Consider the following 17,976-nt stretch of genomic DNA (forward strand, 5'->3'; position numbering starts at 1 on the left):
CGTTGGCGTGGTTTTCCAGCCTTTGTGGTCTGTGGATGCATTGCCACAGAAACACCAAGGCTAGGTTGGTTCCTCACATCTGTTGAGGGCATTGCAGTAGCCATACTTGGGCCAGTGCTGCTTTCGCCACTGGTAACCAAGGGAGACTGGAGCCTATTTTTCGAATGTGAGCCTCTGCTTAACCCACGAACGCGAACCTTGTTAACCCGGGCGACGTCCGAGCCGGTATCATACTTAGACCTGGTTACTACCATGATAAATATCTCCACAGAATGTGGGTGTGTGGACACTTTTAGCTTCATTTCTCCTCATAGACCTTACTGGCATGGGTGTCCCTACCAGGAGCTTGTGCTCCAGCCTGCATTGCTCTATGGTTCAGTAAAATTATTGGGCTCTCCCACCACGACCAGGTGGTGACCACGGGAGAGTTATTATTATTATTATGATTATTATTATTATTTTGCTGTCTATAATCACTAAATAAAGGCTAGGTTATGCTAATTATTAAATATTATTTAATTGCCTATAAGAAAATAAACTGCAATATAGTGTCACATTAAATAGTATTAATTTTTGATAAAATTAATTATAAATATATTGAATTTATCAATTTTTGAAGTTTATTAGTTTATAAATAAAGCTTTGTTATTAAAGATATAATTCCATATACTTGAAAAATTATAAAATTATAACTTATTTAACTGTTTTTAAGCTGATTTTTATTTTATTTAAATGTATTATAAAGATGGACACAATGTCCATAGATTACTAATTTATATAAAGTCATAGGATTCTTTTCTTTTCAAATTTAAGTTTTGAAGGTGAAAGTTTTACGATATTCTAAATTGATTTAAGTGTAAAACAAGCTATGGGTCATTTAGAAGTCTTTTGACTTAAATTGTGTTTGGGTGTAAATAGCTATTGTGTCAAAGAACCATCTAGATCACCCAGTATAATTTCCAAGTTTTTTCATGTTATCCAAATTAAAAATTTGGAGAATTTCAATAATAAGTTGATTATAATTTATATTATTTTTGCTAAAAATAAACATGTGTTGAGCTTGTGGATTATCCCTGTATTTGTATATTGTGAGAATGAATTTGTTTTTGGTAGCTAATTAGTTTAAGAATCATGAATTTAATTCATATGATGTCATTTTAAAAACTAAACTACATTAGTTATATTGTTGTGTTTTACAAGTGTCTGTGTATGTGTGTATATAAATTAATATATATTTTACGATAAGAATTTGAGAATAAGTTAAAAATTATTTATACATTAAGGTGACGCTTTAACGAAATTACGCCCCATGAAATTATTTATAGGTATAAGTTGTTAACTTGATTTACAGTTGAGCATGAATTAATTTGCATATGAATGATAGATTAAAACAAGATTAAAAGAGCGCATTGTGGATTTAAAATATAATAGAATCAACTCTGTTTTTTACGAACATTGCACAACTCGTAACTACCAAATAGCTAAAACTAATGTTGTACACCAGGAAAAAAATTGGTACAAAAGAAAATTTAAAGAAAGTTATGAAATTACTAGACAAAAATAATATTAACAAGAACCTAAGCATAGAAATTCACAGAAACTGGTTGCAACTATTAAAATAGAATACCTCAAGGAATAATAGTCATACAGTTGTAGGCGTGGCTGTGTACAGAATTCTGGGAGAGAAAAGTTACACGTTGCGAGGCATGCAGGGGGAGAGAGGGGTATGTAGGGGGAAGACGTAGTGCGGAAGGTGCTGGACAGATGTCCACCAGATACCACCTAAAATGAATTACATGTATAGAATAAATGTAACCCAGTAACCGGAGATTTGTTCATCATATATATGTTATCCAGGTTGTCATGGTAGGTTTTTCTAATTATCATAGTGAAATATTATGTATTATGAGAAACTTGTAACAGACTGAAGAGGGGCAAAAGCCCAAAACACATCTCTATAAGTAAAGGTTATGGATTAAAAGGCTAATGATAAATTATTTGCCAAGTGTCTATAAATTTACCAAGTCATGACAGAACCAAACAAATTCTCATTCTCCCAAAGTTGTGATGAATTTAGTAACTTTGGTAGAATAGTTTGATCAGAGAAAAATCTTATTTGTATTTTTATTCTGAGAAAACAGAATTTATGCAAGATAATTTTTATAATCATTAAATATTTAACAGGATTAAAAAGTTATTGGTTTAAAGCTAAAGATTTATAGATAAAATTTACAGTGATTTACATATATTATTAGCTGTGTATTAATATTTGTTTTATAACAGTTATATTTTATTTGTTAGCGCCAGGTTGATGGATAGATTGTTGCAGTGTGAAGAAGTAAAATGGGAGTGGATTCAAAGTGTTCTAAATCAAAACATCTCTCAGGAATTAAAATGTAAATGTGGCGCACCAAGGTAATTTTCAATAATAATAATTGTTATAAATGTTACGTTTGAATGGCCTGATGACTGAGGCAGTTAAGGTGTCATTCTACTTCTCTGGAGATCCTTGATCAAATTTGGACAAGGTAGTTGCTTAACTACATAGGAATTTTTCATGAGATCTGTCCTGGATACGTCATGTTCTGTCCTTCATCACACAGCTTTCCCTATTGGGGGCCCAACTGAACTTATGATTGTAATGGAAAAAGATTTTTAGAGCTAATGAGGCAATATGTTTAAAACTGGAAAAAAATTATAAAAATTATAAATTTATTTACAAAATAAAGTTTAAAGAAAATTTCACTACAAATATATTTAAAATAAGATATATTTGCTATTACTAGTACTCTTATTTATGAACAGGTTAGATTCCTGAGGTTTTGTCATAAGAAAACTAATGTAGAAAGTTGATGACAAGTTCACAGAATAACCTAAGTGGTTAATGGGAAGCAAAATACATATTTCATAGTGTATAAATAGTGTATAAATTTCATAGTGTANAGTACTCTTATTTATGAACAGGTTAGATTCCTGAGGTTTTGTCATAAGAAAACTAATGTAGAAAGTTGATGACAAGTTCACAGAATAACCTAAGTGGTTAATGGGAAGCAAAATACATATTTCATAGTGTATAAATAGTGTATAAATTTCATAGTGTACATGTTTTGTATCGTTTGAGTCTACGTGCTTTGGCTGCGAGTTTCTGTTTTAGTGTATCGATGTATTCTGTAATGTGTGTATTGTGATGTTCATGTTTTGTGTGTGTTTTGATTTTCTTGAAAATGTTTTTGAGTTGTTTCTTTAATTTGGGTGTTATGTTGTTTTTAGTGTATTGTGTCAACCTGCCTAATTGCTGTCTAATGTCATTTATTTGTGTTTCTATTCTTCTCTGCCAGGCAGGCTTGTGATAGAATTGTGTTTTGTGTGTGTCTGTCTGTGAGTGTATTTTCAGTCCATGGTGTGTTACTACTGTGACTGCCCCAGCATAAACTAATGTATGAATGTCTGAGAGTGTAGAAATTGAATGAATGTAGTTTGGTAGTAAGTGAGTGTTTACATAATTTAGTGTTTTTCCTACTACCTTTGACGTGTTGATTTTCGGTATTCGTGGTCTTTGTGTGGGATCTGTACCTGTATATTTAGTGAGTGTTTCCTGAAATATAAGTGAGAGTGTATTAACTAATTCTATGTCTACGTTATCAGTGATGGATGGGGAAGTGCCTGCAGTATCATTAGTGGTACTTGTTGTGTGTGTGCTGTAATCAGTGCTTGTTGCTGGATTATCCTGACAGGTTACGTGATCTTCATTAATGTTAAATGTTTCTGTCTGTTGATGTATTTGATCAGCAACCTGTTGTTTGATAAGTTCAAGTGTTGTTTGTGGGATAAGGTTGTTGTGTATAATTGTTCGTTTTTGATCAACAACCCTTTGTTCGGTGACAGTGAGGTGAGGATATTGTTGTGTGAATATGTGGTGTAGTTGTTGTCTGTATGCTGTCATGTTTGTTTCGAGTCTTGTGATGGTGTAGTAAGTGCGGATGATAAACTCGTTCATTTCTGTTGTCCATTTCATCCGTTGGCGTGGTTTTCCAGCCTTTGTGGTCTGTGGATGCATTGCCACAGAAACACCAAGGCTAGGTTGATTCCTCACATCTGTTGAGGGCATTGCAGTAGCCATGCTTGGGCCGGCGCTGCTTTCGCCACCGGTAACCAAGGGAGACTGGAGCCTATTTTTCGAATGTGAGCCTCTGCTTAACCCACGAACGCGAACCTTGTTAACCCGGGCGACGTCCGAGCCGGTATCATACTTAGACCTGGTTACTACCATGATAAATATCTCCACAGAATGTGGGTGTGTGGACACTTTTAGCTTCATTTCTCCTCATAGACCTTACTGGCATGGGTGTCCCTACCAGGAGCTTGTGCTCCAGCCTGCATTGCTCTATGGTTCAGTAAAATTATTGGGCTCTCCCACCACGACCAGGTGGTGACCACGGGAGAGTTATTATTATTATTATGATTATTATTATTATTTTGCTGTCTATAATCACTAAATAAAGGCTAGGTTATGCTAATTATTAAATATTATTTAATTGCCTATAAGAAAATAAACTGCAATATAGTGTCACATTAAATAGTATTAATTTTTGATAAAATTAATTATAAATATATTGAATTTATCAATTTTTGAAGTTTATTAGTTTATAAATAAAGCTTTGTTATTAAAGATATAATTCCATATACTTGAAAAATTATAAAATTATAACTTATTTAACTGTTTTTAAGCTGATTTTTATTTTATTTAAATGTATTATAAAGATGGACACAATGTCCATAGATTACTAATTTATATAAAGTCATAGGATTCTTTTCTTTTCAAATTTAAGTTTTGAAGGTGAAAGTTTTACGATATTCTAAATTGATTTAAGTGTAAAACAAGCTATGGGTCATTTAGAAGTCTTTTGACTTAAATTGTGTTTGGGTGTAAATAGCTATTGTGTCAAAGAACCATCTAGATCACCCAGTATAATTTCCAAGTTTTTTCATGTTATCCAAATTAAAAATTTGGAGAATTTCAATAATAAGTTGATTATAATTTATATTATTTTTGCTAAAAATAAACATGTGTTGAGCTTGTGGATTATCCCTGTATTTGTATATTGTGAGAATGAATTTGTTTTTGGTAGCTAATTAGTTTAAGAATCATGAATTTAATTCATATGATGTCATTTTAAAAACTAAACTACATTAGTTATATTGTTGTGTTTTACAAGTGTCTGTGTATGTGTGTATATAAATTAATATATATTATTCAAAATTACAATGAAATCTTTTACATTAAAAATTCATAGGCCTGGATCTCATCTTTGGCCATGGAAAAATAGTGGTCTTTTGCAACATGTTTTAATTTCAACTCTTCAAGATGAAAATATACTTGAATTATGTTTTCAGAAAGGGTAAAATTTGATTAAAATATTAGAATTTATTAATATTTATATATTTTTAAATCTTACTCTTTGTCTTAGGTAAATGGTTATGTTTATTATTTAGATTTTGGCCTGGGTATCTTCAAATAGTAAAAAAACTTGGTCATCAGAAACGTCATTTGTTAACTATTCTTCAGTTAGCCGACATCGATCTTATTTCTGTACAACATGAAGCAGGTAAAACTATATAAAAGCTTCTGTAATAATTATTTCTTATAAAAAAGTTTTTAACTTAAAATGCAGGTTATATTCCTGAATCTATTGACATTTGGAAAGAAACTTTAACACTTATTTCAAAACAACAAAATAAGAAAGATGTAATACTGTGTTTGTCCTGCGGAGAACAATATTCATGCAAAACTCCTTTTGTATATTTTTCTGATTCCGAGCATGAAGAAAAATGGACCGTTACTTTAACATGGGAAAATATTGCTAAAAAATTGCTAGAGTGCCTAGGACCATCAGTAGCTTTATCTTTACTACAAGAAGTTGAAATACCTGCTGGTTCATTATCAACTATATTCTACAAAACTTGCATCCTTACTCATGTTATGGATCAGCAACAGAGGTAATTAAATAATAATTTTTAATTATTTTAAGTTTTTTAATATGAATTTGTAACTTTTAATATTATCTAAAATAATTTGGAGCAAATTAATAACAAACATCTTAAAATATGCAGATAATGCTGAAATCAATGAATTCAAATGCAAAATGTTTTATAAATGTCATAGGTTACACTTTGTTGCCTTGAATTATATAAAATATCTTCCTTCTAAGATTTTTTAGTGGTTATGTACTTGATATTATCTTTTGACTGCAATATTTAATTTTTATAATAAACCTCCTTCTAGGAAACATTGCTTGTCAGCAAATGAATGAACAATGTTATTGTAGCTTTATGTACGTAAATATAATAAGCAAGTAAAATTGTCATTTCAAACATCACTTTACTGGTGTTTGCATCTTTATTATTTTAGTGCCTTTGTGTTCCTACAACTCATTTTCAAGGACATTAATGGTGAAAACTAAAATTATGCCTTTAAGAATCTATATACAAAATACACTAAAGCAAAATCTGTTTTCACTTCATTAATAGGTACTTTGCATAAAAATTACATTTTATACATGATTTTGGAGCTCATTTAATGTAGATTAGACCTATTGCAACAATGTTATGTATCAGGTTTGATGTGGATGTTTATATTTATAGTCCTATTGCATCTTATTTACTGTTTAATTTCATTTAAAATAATTAGAAGTGAAAATACACCCAATTTTTCTCTTGCCATAATTGTACTCCTGCCTGTAATTCTAGCTATTGAACTCATATGATATAAAAACATTTCTGAAAATAACTTTTTATGTTGGCATTCTTTTATCGATTGCCTATTACTTTTTTAATTTTATTGGATTTCTGTTTATTTAATTTTATTATTTATGGAAAGATTCTTATGATTAAATTTGGACAGGAGGACTGACATCATTTCTTTTGAATAAAATGGTACCTAAGCAAAGAACATAAATAGATGAAGGAAAAATTGAAAAATTACATTAAATTAAATATTGTTGACTTAATTTATATGTAGAAATGACTACCTAACAATGATGATATCTATATAAAAAATGTATATTGAGAAATTATATAAAATTTATTAACATAAAACTTATAAAAGTAACTATATTTTTTTGTTTTCCCTACTTATTTGTAATTTAACAACTTTTTACTGCAAATGTTTTTCTGGTACAACTAACAATTTGTCTGTCAGAAAATAACAACACAGTTTAACACACATCATCTTATCAGACAATGATGTGTTGTAAATATATATATATGTTTTGTGGTAGTAAAAAAATACCAACTTTTACTGTTGTTATACTAATAGTACAAGTAGTAAGATAACTATAAATCAAAAACTCTATTTATTTACATCCATGAAGTAATGCACCCCTTAAAAGCAGGAAAAAAAAACAATAAACAATAAAATACATATAAATTATTAAAAACTAGAGAATAAGGGATAAAAATTTACAAAATGTACAAAATCTATGAAATTTATAAACATTAAAAATTAAAACATAAAAACAAGATATGAATATATAATAAAAGAATTACAGTGGTAAAATATAAAATATTACCTTAAATGTAAGAAATTTATATATACATTTAAGAAATGACATCAAAAAGTAAATAGGTTAATACCTTTAAGGTTGTCCTATTTACTTTTTGTAACTGAACAATAAATTAATGTTTCTGTAGCTAAAGAAAGACAAAAATTAGGAAATGACTAATAAAATAAATTATAAGTCAGTCTAAGAGCAATATGGATAAAAATGTATTGTGTGGCAAAAATTATCCATTGATGTACCTATAAAATAATAGCTGATCAAAGTAATTAATGCATGCAAAGTATTTTGGAAATACAAATCTTATTTGTGTTATCTTGCATGAATCAGTATAAGGTAGATATTCCAATTTGCTAAGCATAAAATAAATCTTATAAGTTCATTCAAAATCCTGTTAAAAAGTAATGAAGCTTGTGCTGGTCATACAGGCAGGCAATCATTGATCATAGATTGAAATTAGTGAAGAAAATAGATCTCAAAACTGAGTGAAACAAAATTGAGTTTACAGTGATGATGTGGCATCGCTGTAACTCAATTTTTCCACAAGATTCCCATTTTCATAACTAAATTTGTTACAAGTTTATCAATCCTGTGTTTAAAAGTTAATTTTTCATTGAAAATTACTCCCAGGTCACTATAAGAATGAACATTTGCTATCCATTAATATAAAAAGCATAGTAATTTAGACTTCCTAAAAGTGAATAACACATACATACTGTTTTGGATAAATTAATTTTGAAATTTACAGACTAGGGAGGCAACTAGAATACCGAGATCAGCTTGTAAGATTTCTAGATGATGAGTATTAGATTGACAATCTAATACTCATCATCTAGAAATAAGCTATATCAGCATAATCAGCATAAGCTATGAGTTTAGAATTAACACAAGGCATAGCAAGATCTGGATAAGCAATAAAAAACAGGCTACTTAATTAAAACTAATCCATATGAAATTCTGCACACTGGTGAGAACTCACAAAGTTTCCTAGTTTAGTTTTGCAGAAATGTACAAAATGTAATTATTTAGCCAAGTTCAAATAATAGGGAAAACATCATATCAATCTACATCAATGCATATGATGTAGATTGATATGAAGTTTGAGAATAAAAAACAATATTTCATATTGGATAGAGACTAAATTAGCTATGATAAAATGAAACTGGATGCTGCAGTGTTAGATGGAATTTAGTCTGGTCACAGCTGGATAGTAAATGTACTGTAATTATAAATATAGAGTTTAAAAATTTCAGCATAGCTGCAAACATATGTATGGGTCTATAAGATGAAGACTTTCCTTTGGGAATTGAGACAATAAAATAATTCTTTGGGAAAGATACATTCCAAAACCATGGTTCTGGAATATTACCTTGTGTTATATTAAGTTCATTTCAAATAATTTGCTCAAATTAGAAAATTCATTTAGTTGTTGAAAATATTTATTTTGATTTTAAAACTGTATATAAAATTAACTGATGATTAATAATTAATGATGGGTTAGTCATATTTTCTTTAATAAAGTTGTGATTAATAATTGCATATTTCCAATTATTTTAGTGCCTTATCTCGTAATATGTTAACATGTTTAGAGAGCTATTTATGGTCAAGAAAACCAACTTCAATCTCACCAGAAGTAAGATAAAAGATTTTTAAATAATTAAAATTAAAATTGGATGTTCAATTTATGTTTACTTTTTCTTGTCTTCTCAGGATTACCAAATGTTTATGAAGGAAAGACAAAAATTTCTAACAATGTCAGAACAAGCTTCATCTGTAAGTTTTTTAATTTTTATTTTAATTATGACAGCAAATTAACAAATAATGTTGTTTTTTAAAATTTTGTGTTTTATTAATATAATCAAAAAGATGATTATTCTTATGACAAAACAATTTTTATCAGTTTAATTGCAATTTTTGAAATGAGGTAATTTAATGAAAATAGGTTTTAAGCTTTGTCATAAAAATTTTAACTTCTTACATGTAAAAGTGTGATATATTCAATACTTTCTTTCTGAAAGGAAAAATACTGTCCTTTTCACTGTTAAATTTTCCTCATAATAATATTGCAGATGTAATAAATAAAATTCTAGCAAATTACCTCATATTATTCAAGAGTTACTTTAGATTCATCAAATCAATAGTTTTTATATTTCAGTGACTTGTGAATAATGAGAATCTAGAATATTAGATTAGAACAATACCATGATCATTTTTGTTTGCAATATCAGAACATTTTATTAATATTGCTGACACAAATGCTCATGGTATTTTTGTAACAACTGTTTTTAACCAAATTTCCATTCTGTATGAGAATGTTAATCCAAGTTGTCTGAAACTACCTACAATAGATTTTGATTTAGTAATTCAGAAAATTTAAAACAAACAGAAATAGCTGTATTGTCTGAGAATAAAATATCAACATGAATGTACAAAGTAAGGAACAAATTGTCTCTTGTAGTAAAACTGTGGGAAATTGCTTTATTTTTCAACTTGCTCATTCATCATCATAGGCAATTTTCTGACAATAAAAATTAGTTAAGTAATCATTCTAATGGTGACTTTTCTAGATGTCTTTTATTCCTAGAAGTCTTAGATTCATTACAGTAGAGCATCGATTATCGATTCATCCGACCCCCAATCAACTGCCACATCGGTTAACCGACCGTGTTCTAGTCGGCAAATTCAAATGTCCGCTGGTGATGCTGCACTATAATATTTGGCTATGTCTTGGCTACTTTAATATTATTTTCGTTAAATTTTTGGTGTTTTAGCTGGCAACATTGGCTCGACCATGAAAGGGAGGCCAGTATTTAAACGAGGCTTAATTTTCTAATTATGAGTGGATGTTTGTTTCGTGAGCAATAAAATAATTAAAAAATAATTTTTAACGACACAATAGCGACGAATATTATTTAAAATAAAATTTTGTTAGGCTTAACATTGATGAAAATTCAACGTGAAGTAGGTTATAAGCGATATACTAATATACTACAGTCGACCCCCCTATAATTACGATTCCTATAAAACTACGAAAAAATTGCTACCGGTATCCATAAAAAATAGTAAAAGTTCCCTATAAACACCTCAAACGTCATCGGGCAGCCGAACTACTTTCCCACCGTCCGTAGCGCCACGCTACGGAGAGATTTCTATCGTCTGGACAGTATTATATAAATTATATATAAATTAGGTACTGTATATATAATTATATATTAACTTATTGTAACTTTGTTATAATTAAATATATAATTTCCGCCGTCTAGCGTGGCGCCACGCTACAGAGATTTTTACGCTAACTATTGTCTGTCAGTATGTAAATTAGGTACCGTAAGTCTAATACAGTACTGTAATTTTATACATTTCTTGTGAAAGAAACATTTCTTATTCAACGGCGATTAAAATTATTTATATTAATGATGTCTCCGAAGTTCAAGGAGCTATTAGCAGAAAAATAAGTTATTAGAAATCGGCCGCGGTTTGGTGAGCTGTTCCGCGACGAAAACAATGTTGAGCAATGGCGATGTCGAATGGTGACGCTCGGTAAGTACTCCTACAATTTTTTATTTATAGCGTAGTTTATACGGATTATTTCCAAAAAATATATACGTGTTTTGGAAATGTTGAGTCGGATTAGTCTAGAATCGATTAATTTTATGGAAGAAAATCTTTCAAACAGCCATAGTCTGTAAACTTGATACGTGTCGGGTTGTGATTGGAAGGATTTGTAAGAAATCGGATTCCTAAAGAATGGAACGTATCTCTATCTTATAGAGGGGTCGACTGTATACTAATAATGTATTTTACATACTTTTCGGTTATCCGTTTTTTTCAGTTATCCGACCAACCCCAGTCCCCAATTGAGTCGGATAATCGATGCTCTACTGTATTTATCGTTGGCCAGGATATAGAAACCATTCACTTGATACATCCTAAAGTAACATTCAAATGATGTGGATTCAGATCACCATATCAATTACTTCTAAAATTTTCAGTTATTTTTTTTATTTATGAATTTCAATAAGTAAAAAATACTTACAAATACTCTATTATTTAATTAAGTTTTTCACAACATGGCAGCAAAATAATTGAATAAAAAATTTTAATCTTAAGAAATGATTAAGATTAAAATTGTGTGTTTTTCCTTGGAAATTTATTACATGGATGAGTCAAAAAGTAACCTTATTATGGTCATAAAAAATTTTAAATCTCATTGGTGCAGCAATAATTTTGTAGTGTCTCCAAGCATGCAGATTTGGCATGTCCAGGTACACCAGTACAACTGTGACATAAGCAGACTTTAACAAAGATGACAGCACCCTTACAGATATGCTCCAGAGAGGAGCAGTGTGTAGTTTCCACTTTTTGATTAATGAAGTTACTGGTGACAAATCAGGGGTTCATTACTTTCAGCCAGAGACTAAGCAAGGAGTGGCAATGTTCCACACCACCGAAACCAGAAAATCTTCCACAACTCCTTTGGCCAGCAAGGTAATTCTCATGCTTTTCTGGGATCATGAGGATCCAGTTTTGGAACATTATATGCCCAGAACTTTATCAGCAAACAGTGTAGCATATTGCTACTTGCTTCAGAATCATTTGAAACCTACAATAAGGTTCGAAATTTGTAGTTTATTCAGTTCTAATATACTGTTACAGCATGACAACATGTGGCCATACACATTTCATTTTGACAGTTCAAAAAATTTCAGATCTACATACAGAGTGTCTTCCAAATCCCACTATTTGCCTGACCTTGCACCAAATGATTATCAGCTGTTTCAGCTGACCAATCAAGAGGATGATTGGTAGCAAAAAATTCAGTACAGACAATGAGGTGAAAACAGTAGTGCATGAGTGGCAGTGCAGTGAACCAAAAGATTTTTTTCTTGTGGAATCCAAACACTAGTGAAGCACTAGTGCACATGTATTAAACGTGGGGATTCATTCGTATGCATGTATATATATGTATTTATGTATATATATGTACATAAAATAAATAAATAAATATATATATATATACGTATATATTTANAAAAAATTAAGGTTACTTTTTGTGACTCATCCTCATACACTGTACTGTAATTTCTAGTCTAAATTTTTTGAAATTCTTGGCTTAACTGTTGCTGTTATAGTTATTATTATATATTCATTTGGAAAAATTTTTAAAAACTAGTACAATAATTAATTTATAGATCAGATTAAACTAAACCTTTATCATCTGAATTACTTTTTTAGGAATATCATTTCAGATCCATCTAGAAACTTACTTTGTATATCTGATATTTGATGATAATTATTTGCATTGGTTAAGTGGATTTATTCTACATACGGAATGTTATTTGAAGATTTTATAATTCACTATCAAAATTCTAAATTGATTTAAAATATACAATGGAACATTGCTATAACGAAATTTGCTCTGTTTTTGTATTTAAATATGCTATAATTGATAAAAATAAACTGTGTTTATTTTTATCAATTAATAATTTTAGTTTACACATAACATTAATTTCAACTGTTTATAAATAAAACATTATCTAGTAAAATAATATAAACTTAACTGTTTATATTACAATTACAGAGCTGTTTATTAAAATCACTCTTAAAATCTTTGATAAAATGTTTATGTAATCAATAACGTTTCTTGCTATTTAAATTTTTATGTGATACATATAAACAGTGGTGATGATAATAGAATAAGGAAGACTGAACTGAACTAGATTCATACAAAACTTGTGTAATCAGATATAGATAGCTAAAGCCTCAAACTAATGAGGCAGCAAACTGTAGCTTTATAGCAACACTAGCAGACCCCGCCACGCATTGTTGTGGCTCAAAATATATCTATTATAAATGTATAACACTTACCCCGTGGGGGGAAATTTTTCGAAAAATTTATTCTTAGTGTACATTCTCTTGACGTGCCCTATTAAAACGCAATCAAAAACGCAAAAACCCGCATCTAAAATAGTATAAATAGAAGCAGAGTTCTTTACCGTAAGCCTTAATCCTAACCGTCTCCCTTCAGTGGGGTTGAATTTCGACATGTATATTATATAAAAGCACGTGCATATTCGAATGCAGCTTTGTGTCAAAATTTCAAAAAAATCGGTAGGAACAAACGAACATTACATTTTTATTTATATAAACAGATAGAAGATGATCTGCTTTAGTTCATTTTCACAGAAAAGCATAATGCCTCACAGAAAAGCAAACTAAGGGTGTCGTACTTGTAGCGCCATCTGTTGGACATAAAAGCCTTAACCTAGATTATATATTTTAATTTATATGAATGTTTAACGGGATAATATACAGCCTATGTCCACCCTGAAGTTCCATTCTAAATATTGGTGAAAGAATTTTTGAAATCGGATGAGTAGTTTCGGAGATTACCTGCTGCATACAAACTTACATACTTACAAACATTACCTCTTTATAATTATAGCAACATTATCATCAGTTTAATTTCTGTACATACTGCCATAACTATATATAGTCTCAAAGTTTTGATAATTTTTTAATCCTAGAGAGTATAATTAACTTTTTTAATTATAAAGTTATATAAATTATTTTTTAATCGTCAATAAATAATCAATTAATTGCAGTCTCATGACACCAAGCCTGTATATAGACAACAGAGTCATTATTTAGAAGAACCAGAAAGTCATTGGGGCGTAAGAACTCAACTTTTAGGATGTTGTCCACTATGTGGAATATCTCTTACCGCTCATTTAGCTTCAACTACAAGTGGAATTACAGTTTGTTCCTGTGGTCAGTGTTTATTTACTTTATAATTAGTTAAGCCGATTATATTATAAGAATCGACTGGACACGTTATCATCAAAATTAGTCGACTTTACCATTTTAATTTAAATTTTGTGAACTTCTAATGTAAACGATACCAGATTTGACAAAAATTTATCATAAATATTTCATTAAAGGGTTTCAATCGTATTTTTAAGAATTTTAAACAACAAAAAAACAATTCAAATCTGATATCGTTTAACCTCGGAGAATCTTTGCAACAAAATTACAATATGATAATACTAAACCAGTTACAGTGAAACTTCGATTATTCAAATTTGGTAGGACCAGAGGACTCCAAGATAATCCAGAAACTCGTTTTTATGTTCTGGATGCATCGGGCACTGCGCGTTTTAGTTTTACGAACTATAAATACAGTAATGCAATTATTGTATTTGAAAGAAAAGCGCTGTCCATAAATAATGTTAATACTGGAAGGGGGAGTGTTATGACAAGTCGGACAGAGTGGAGGGGCGAGGTTAAACTTGAATGGACATCCGTTTTATTTCATTAAATTTTATACAATTTATACATTTTATTATTTATAAGGTGATAAAGATTTTGAAGGTGGTTGAGTTTTGCTGGACTTCCGAAAAGGGGAGGAGTTACGGAAACCTAGAGAAACTGGGATAATGGGGAGAGGAGGGAGTAAAAATTTCAAGAAAAATGCGGACATAATTTATGGACAGCCCCTAAATTTGCTCGAAATCTAATGTAAAGTTACGTATGGTCATACCTAACTTTACATTAGATTTCGAGCAAATAGTTTCGCGGCGCTAAAGTCAACCAAACCCTTCACCTAACTGGAAATTACTACGTCGCGTAGTAATTTCCAGTTAGGTGACGAGTTTGGTGTCTGCATAGTATGTACTGTATAATACTACACATTTTAGTTTTTTTAACCATTTCAAATAATCCAGGGTTTTGGATAATCGATTTTCTACTTTATATTATATATACATACACAATGTTCATAAAAGATAATTAGTTATTCCTTTAACGTTATTGAAATGTTTCGTTCCCTTTGTAATAATTTGGGCTTAGGCTTTCCTTTAAAAATTATTTTAGAGAGTTAATTCAATTAAAATCGGCAATGAAATTTGTCGACAACACTCGAATCTTGTATAAAATTATAAATATTTACAATTAACGAAAGAATTTAATAATTAAATAATTGAATTCTATTGTTATCTTTATTTGCCTTTAAAACATAAACATATCGTCCATCTTCTTGATGATATGTTTTAAAGGCAAATAAGATAAAATTAAAATATATATAGCATTAAAATTAAGAAAACTCTTTAATTGATTTATAATCAGTTTAATATTTGAAAAATTTTAACATAAACGGTTCCATAATTTTGTCACGTGGAATAAAATGTTTACCTCTGTGTCTAACAGGTCACGCATACCATTCGGCTTGTCTTCCAGAGGAATTTTGTACAATGTGCTCTTCGAAGAAAGGCAAGGAAAAATGAGATCACGACGTTGTCTATATAAATATCTAGCAAAAAAAATTTCTTAATTTAACAGAAAAACAGTATTTTGTGCTATTCAAAAATTCCATCGACGTCAAACTGCAAATCGTTATTTTGGCAGAATTAGATTCTCGAAGAACGAATTTATTCCCACACGTAATTATGTAATTTTTAATGCTCAACTAGGATATAACCACGATCAAACGTTTAAAACTCCTTTACAAATTTGTAAATATAGAATTACATTAATTATGCAACGTATTATCCAATACGAATATCATAAACTGTACATGTTGTAAAAAATGATTTCACCAATTTATTTTAAATTATTATAATTATTAATATAATTTTTTATAAATTTTCGTATTTTAAACTAGAATATATAATTTGCTCCGTATTAATTTATATATATATTTATTTATTTATTTGTTAAAGCGATATGGAGTATTATTTATGAGAAGGACCTAGGGATTGGAGTCGTAAGTCCCCCCATACATTATATAAATTTATCGGACGACCGAATGATCGAAATATTCACTCACCGTTTTTGCGGTGGATTCGAATCACCAGCTCTTTTGTATCGCTTACGTCCGTAGCAATTTTAACACCAGTTTTAAGGTTTGGTTTAAGCAAAGTGGTATCCGTAAATATCTTCTCTGGTCTTCGTTATATGTAAACGTCGGCCAATTTACTTTGATTTCACGCGGGGTGTTTTCTAATGCCGGCACCTTTTCGATTTTGCGGATGGCATTAATTTTGCGCACCCACTCTTAATCGTTTCGATTTCTTTGAAAGCCGTCGAGTCGATACGTCCAAGTAGAGTCGAAAGTTTTCTTACCCGTGGTTTACGTGTTAGTTAGCCTAATTAAAGTCAAAGTACGGTGTGTACGTCCACGTAGCACCGGCCAAATTTTGCCAAAAATTTCCTTTCCATCTACTTTTAAAAAAAGTTTTCTAGTTTTAGCTTAGTTTAGTCCCCGATTCGAAAAGTTTTTATATTGCGAGATCGGCCACCGTATTTCCCGTGCGGTCAAAGTATTTTTCAAAATTAGTTTCGTGTGTGCGAAGGATTTACTTTTCATCCACGTCTCCTGCCATAATAGAATTTCGTTAGTTAAAATTAAATTACCGAGTGTCGGGACGATCCGAGTCGCAATTCTAATTTCTAAATTTTAGGAAGTTTGGTTCGACCGTACGCCAGAAGAGAAACGCCAAATACTTTATCCCGTTGTCTTCTATATTATTTTAACTAAAGAACTGACAAATCTAATTCTTCAAAACTACTATTTTATTCAGTATTTTCGTTCCTTTTTTCATTCGTTGCATTCGTATATTGTACGTCCGCTCCTTAAATTTACCTAATGAAGGTTACCGCAAACCAGACTTGGATCCGAGATATTTACTGTAATGGAATTATGCTAAGATTGTTTATTAAAGTGGTTTTAATAAAGCCGACGTGGTGAAAATGGCTAAGTTATTTGGCTGGCTTAAAAATATTAGTTTCTAGAATATCCTTTAAAAAATTGACCGCATACATTTCGTCTGGAAATTTCAATGGGTTAAAATTAAGGAACTTTCCTCCGGTGCCGACAGGCAGAAATTTTTCAGATTTCTGCCAGTTTGGTCGAATTTTGTTAATACTTTTGGCGGTTCTCTTCCGGCGCGTCTTTTCGGCAGACTCGCGTTTTCCAAATGTCCAATCGAATAATTGAACGACTTTCGTTTCCAGTATAAAAAAGCTCCCCGGTGGAACTAGGGAAGCCGAGAGAGAGTTTCGTAACACTTTGGGGACCGGCCATTTTTAAAAAAAATCATTAGAATCGGTAATTACGCCTTTCTTATATTTTCGTACAAATTTTTGAAAATTAGAACAGAAGATTGCTTTTTACTCGCCAATCTGCCAAAAAAGAAATTGCGTTTTTATCGTTTGAAAAGTACAAACGACCAGAGAACCTGTATATATATTCTCGCATATTATGATTTTCCAATTTTGGTCATTTAAAACTACCTCAAATCTATATTTAGCCGTTAGATTAAAACGTTTTTAAATATTTTACCTGCGTTTACAAAACGGACAAATTGTCCCGGGGGCGAAGGAGCCATCCGTAAACTCTGCGTGTTTTTTTTTTTTTTTTTTT

General features: G+C 30.5%; 1 protein-coding gene across 6 annotated transcripts in view; it reads left to right on the plus strand.

Moving 5' to 3' along the window:
- The window catches only part of LOC111640284 (Hermansky-Pudlak syndrome 5 protein homolog), a 94,060-nt gene extending 76,124 nt beyond the window's left edge, over positions 1-17,936 (plus strand). For 5 of the 6 annotated variants that reach the window (XM_023386289.1, XM_023386290.1, XM_023386292.1 and 2 more), the window contains 8 exons: positions 2,302-2,415; positions 5,295-5,399; positions 5,494-5,606; positions 5,673-5,997; positions 9,114-9,189; positions 9,267-9,329; positions 14,162-14,327; positions 15,762-17,936. In XM_023386289.1, coding sequence (XP_023242057.1) covers positions 2,302-2,415; positions 5,295-5,399; positions 5,494-5,606; positions 5,673-5,997; positions 9,114-9,189; positions 9,267-9,329; positions 14,162-14,327; positions 15,762-15,838 — 1,039 coding nt within the window. In that variant the 3' untranslated portion in view covers positions 15,839-17,936. Of the gene's footprint in view, positions 1-2,301; positions 2,416-5,294; positions 5,400-5,468; positions 5,607-5,672; positions 5,998-9,113; positions 9,190-9,266; positions 9,330-14,161; positions 14,328-15,761 lie in introns of those variants that run through there. The other variant, XM_023386294.1, reaches the window with a different exon arrangement.
- The last annotated feature ends 40 nt before the right edge of the window (positions 17,937-17,976 follow it).

The sequence above is a fragment of the Centruroides sculpturatus genome, unplaced genomic scaffold (genome assembly GCF_000671375.1).
Source record: "Centruroides sculpturatus isolate CEXI.00-Female unplaced genomic scaffold, Cexi_2.0 scaffold730, whole genome shotgun sequence".
Lineage (NCBI taxonomy): Eukaryota > Metazoa > Arthropoda > Arachnida > Scorpiones > Buthidae > Centruroides > Centruroides sculpturatus.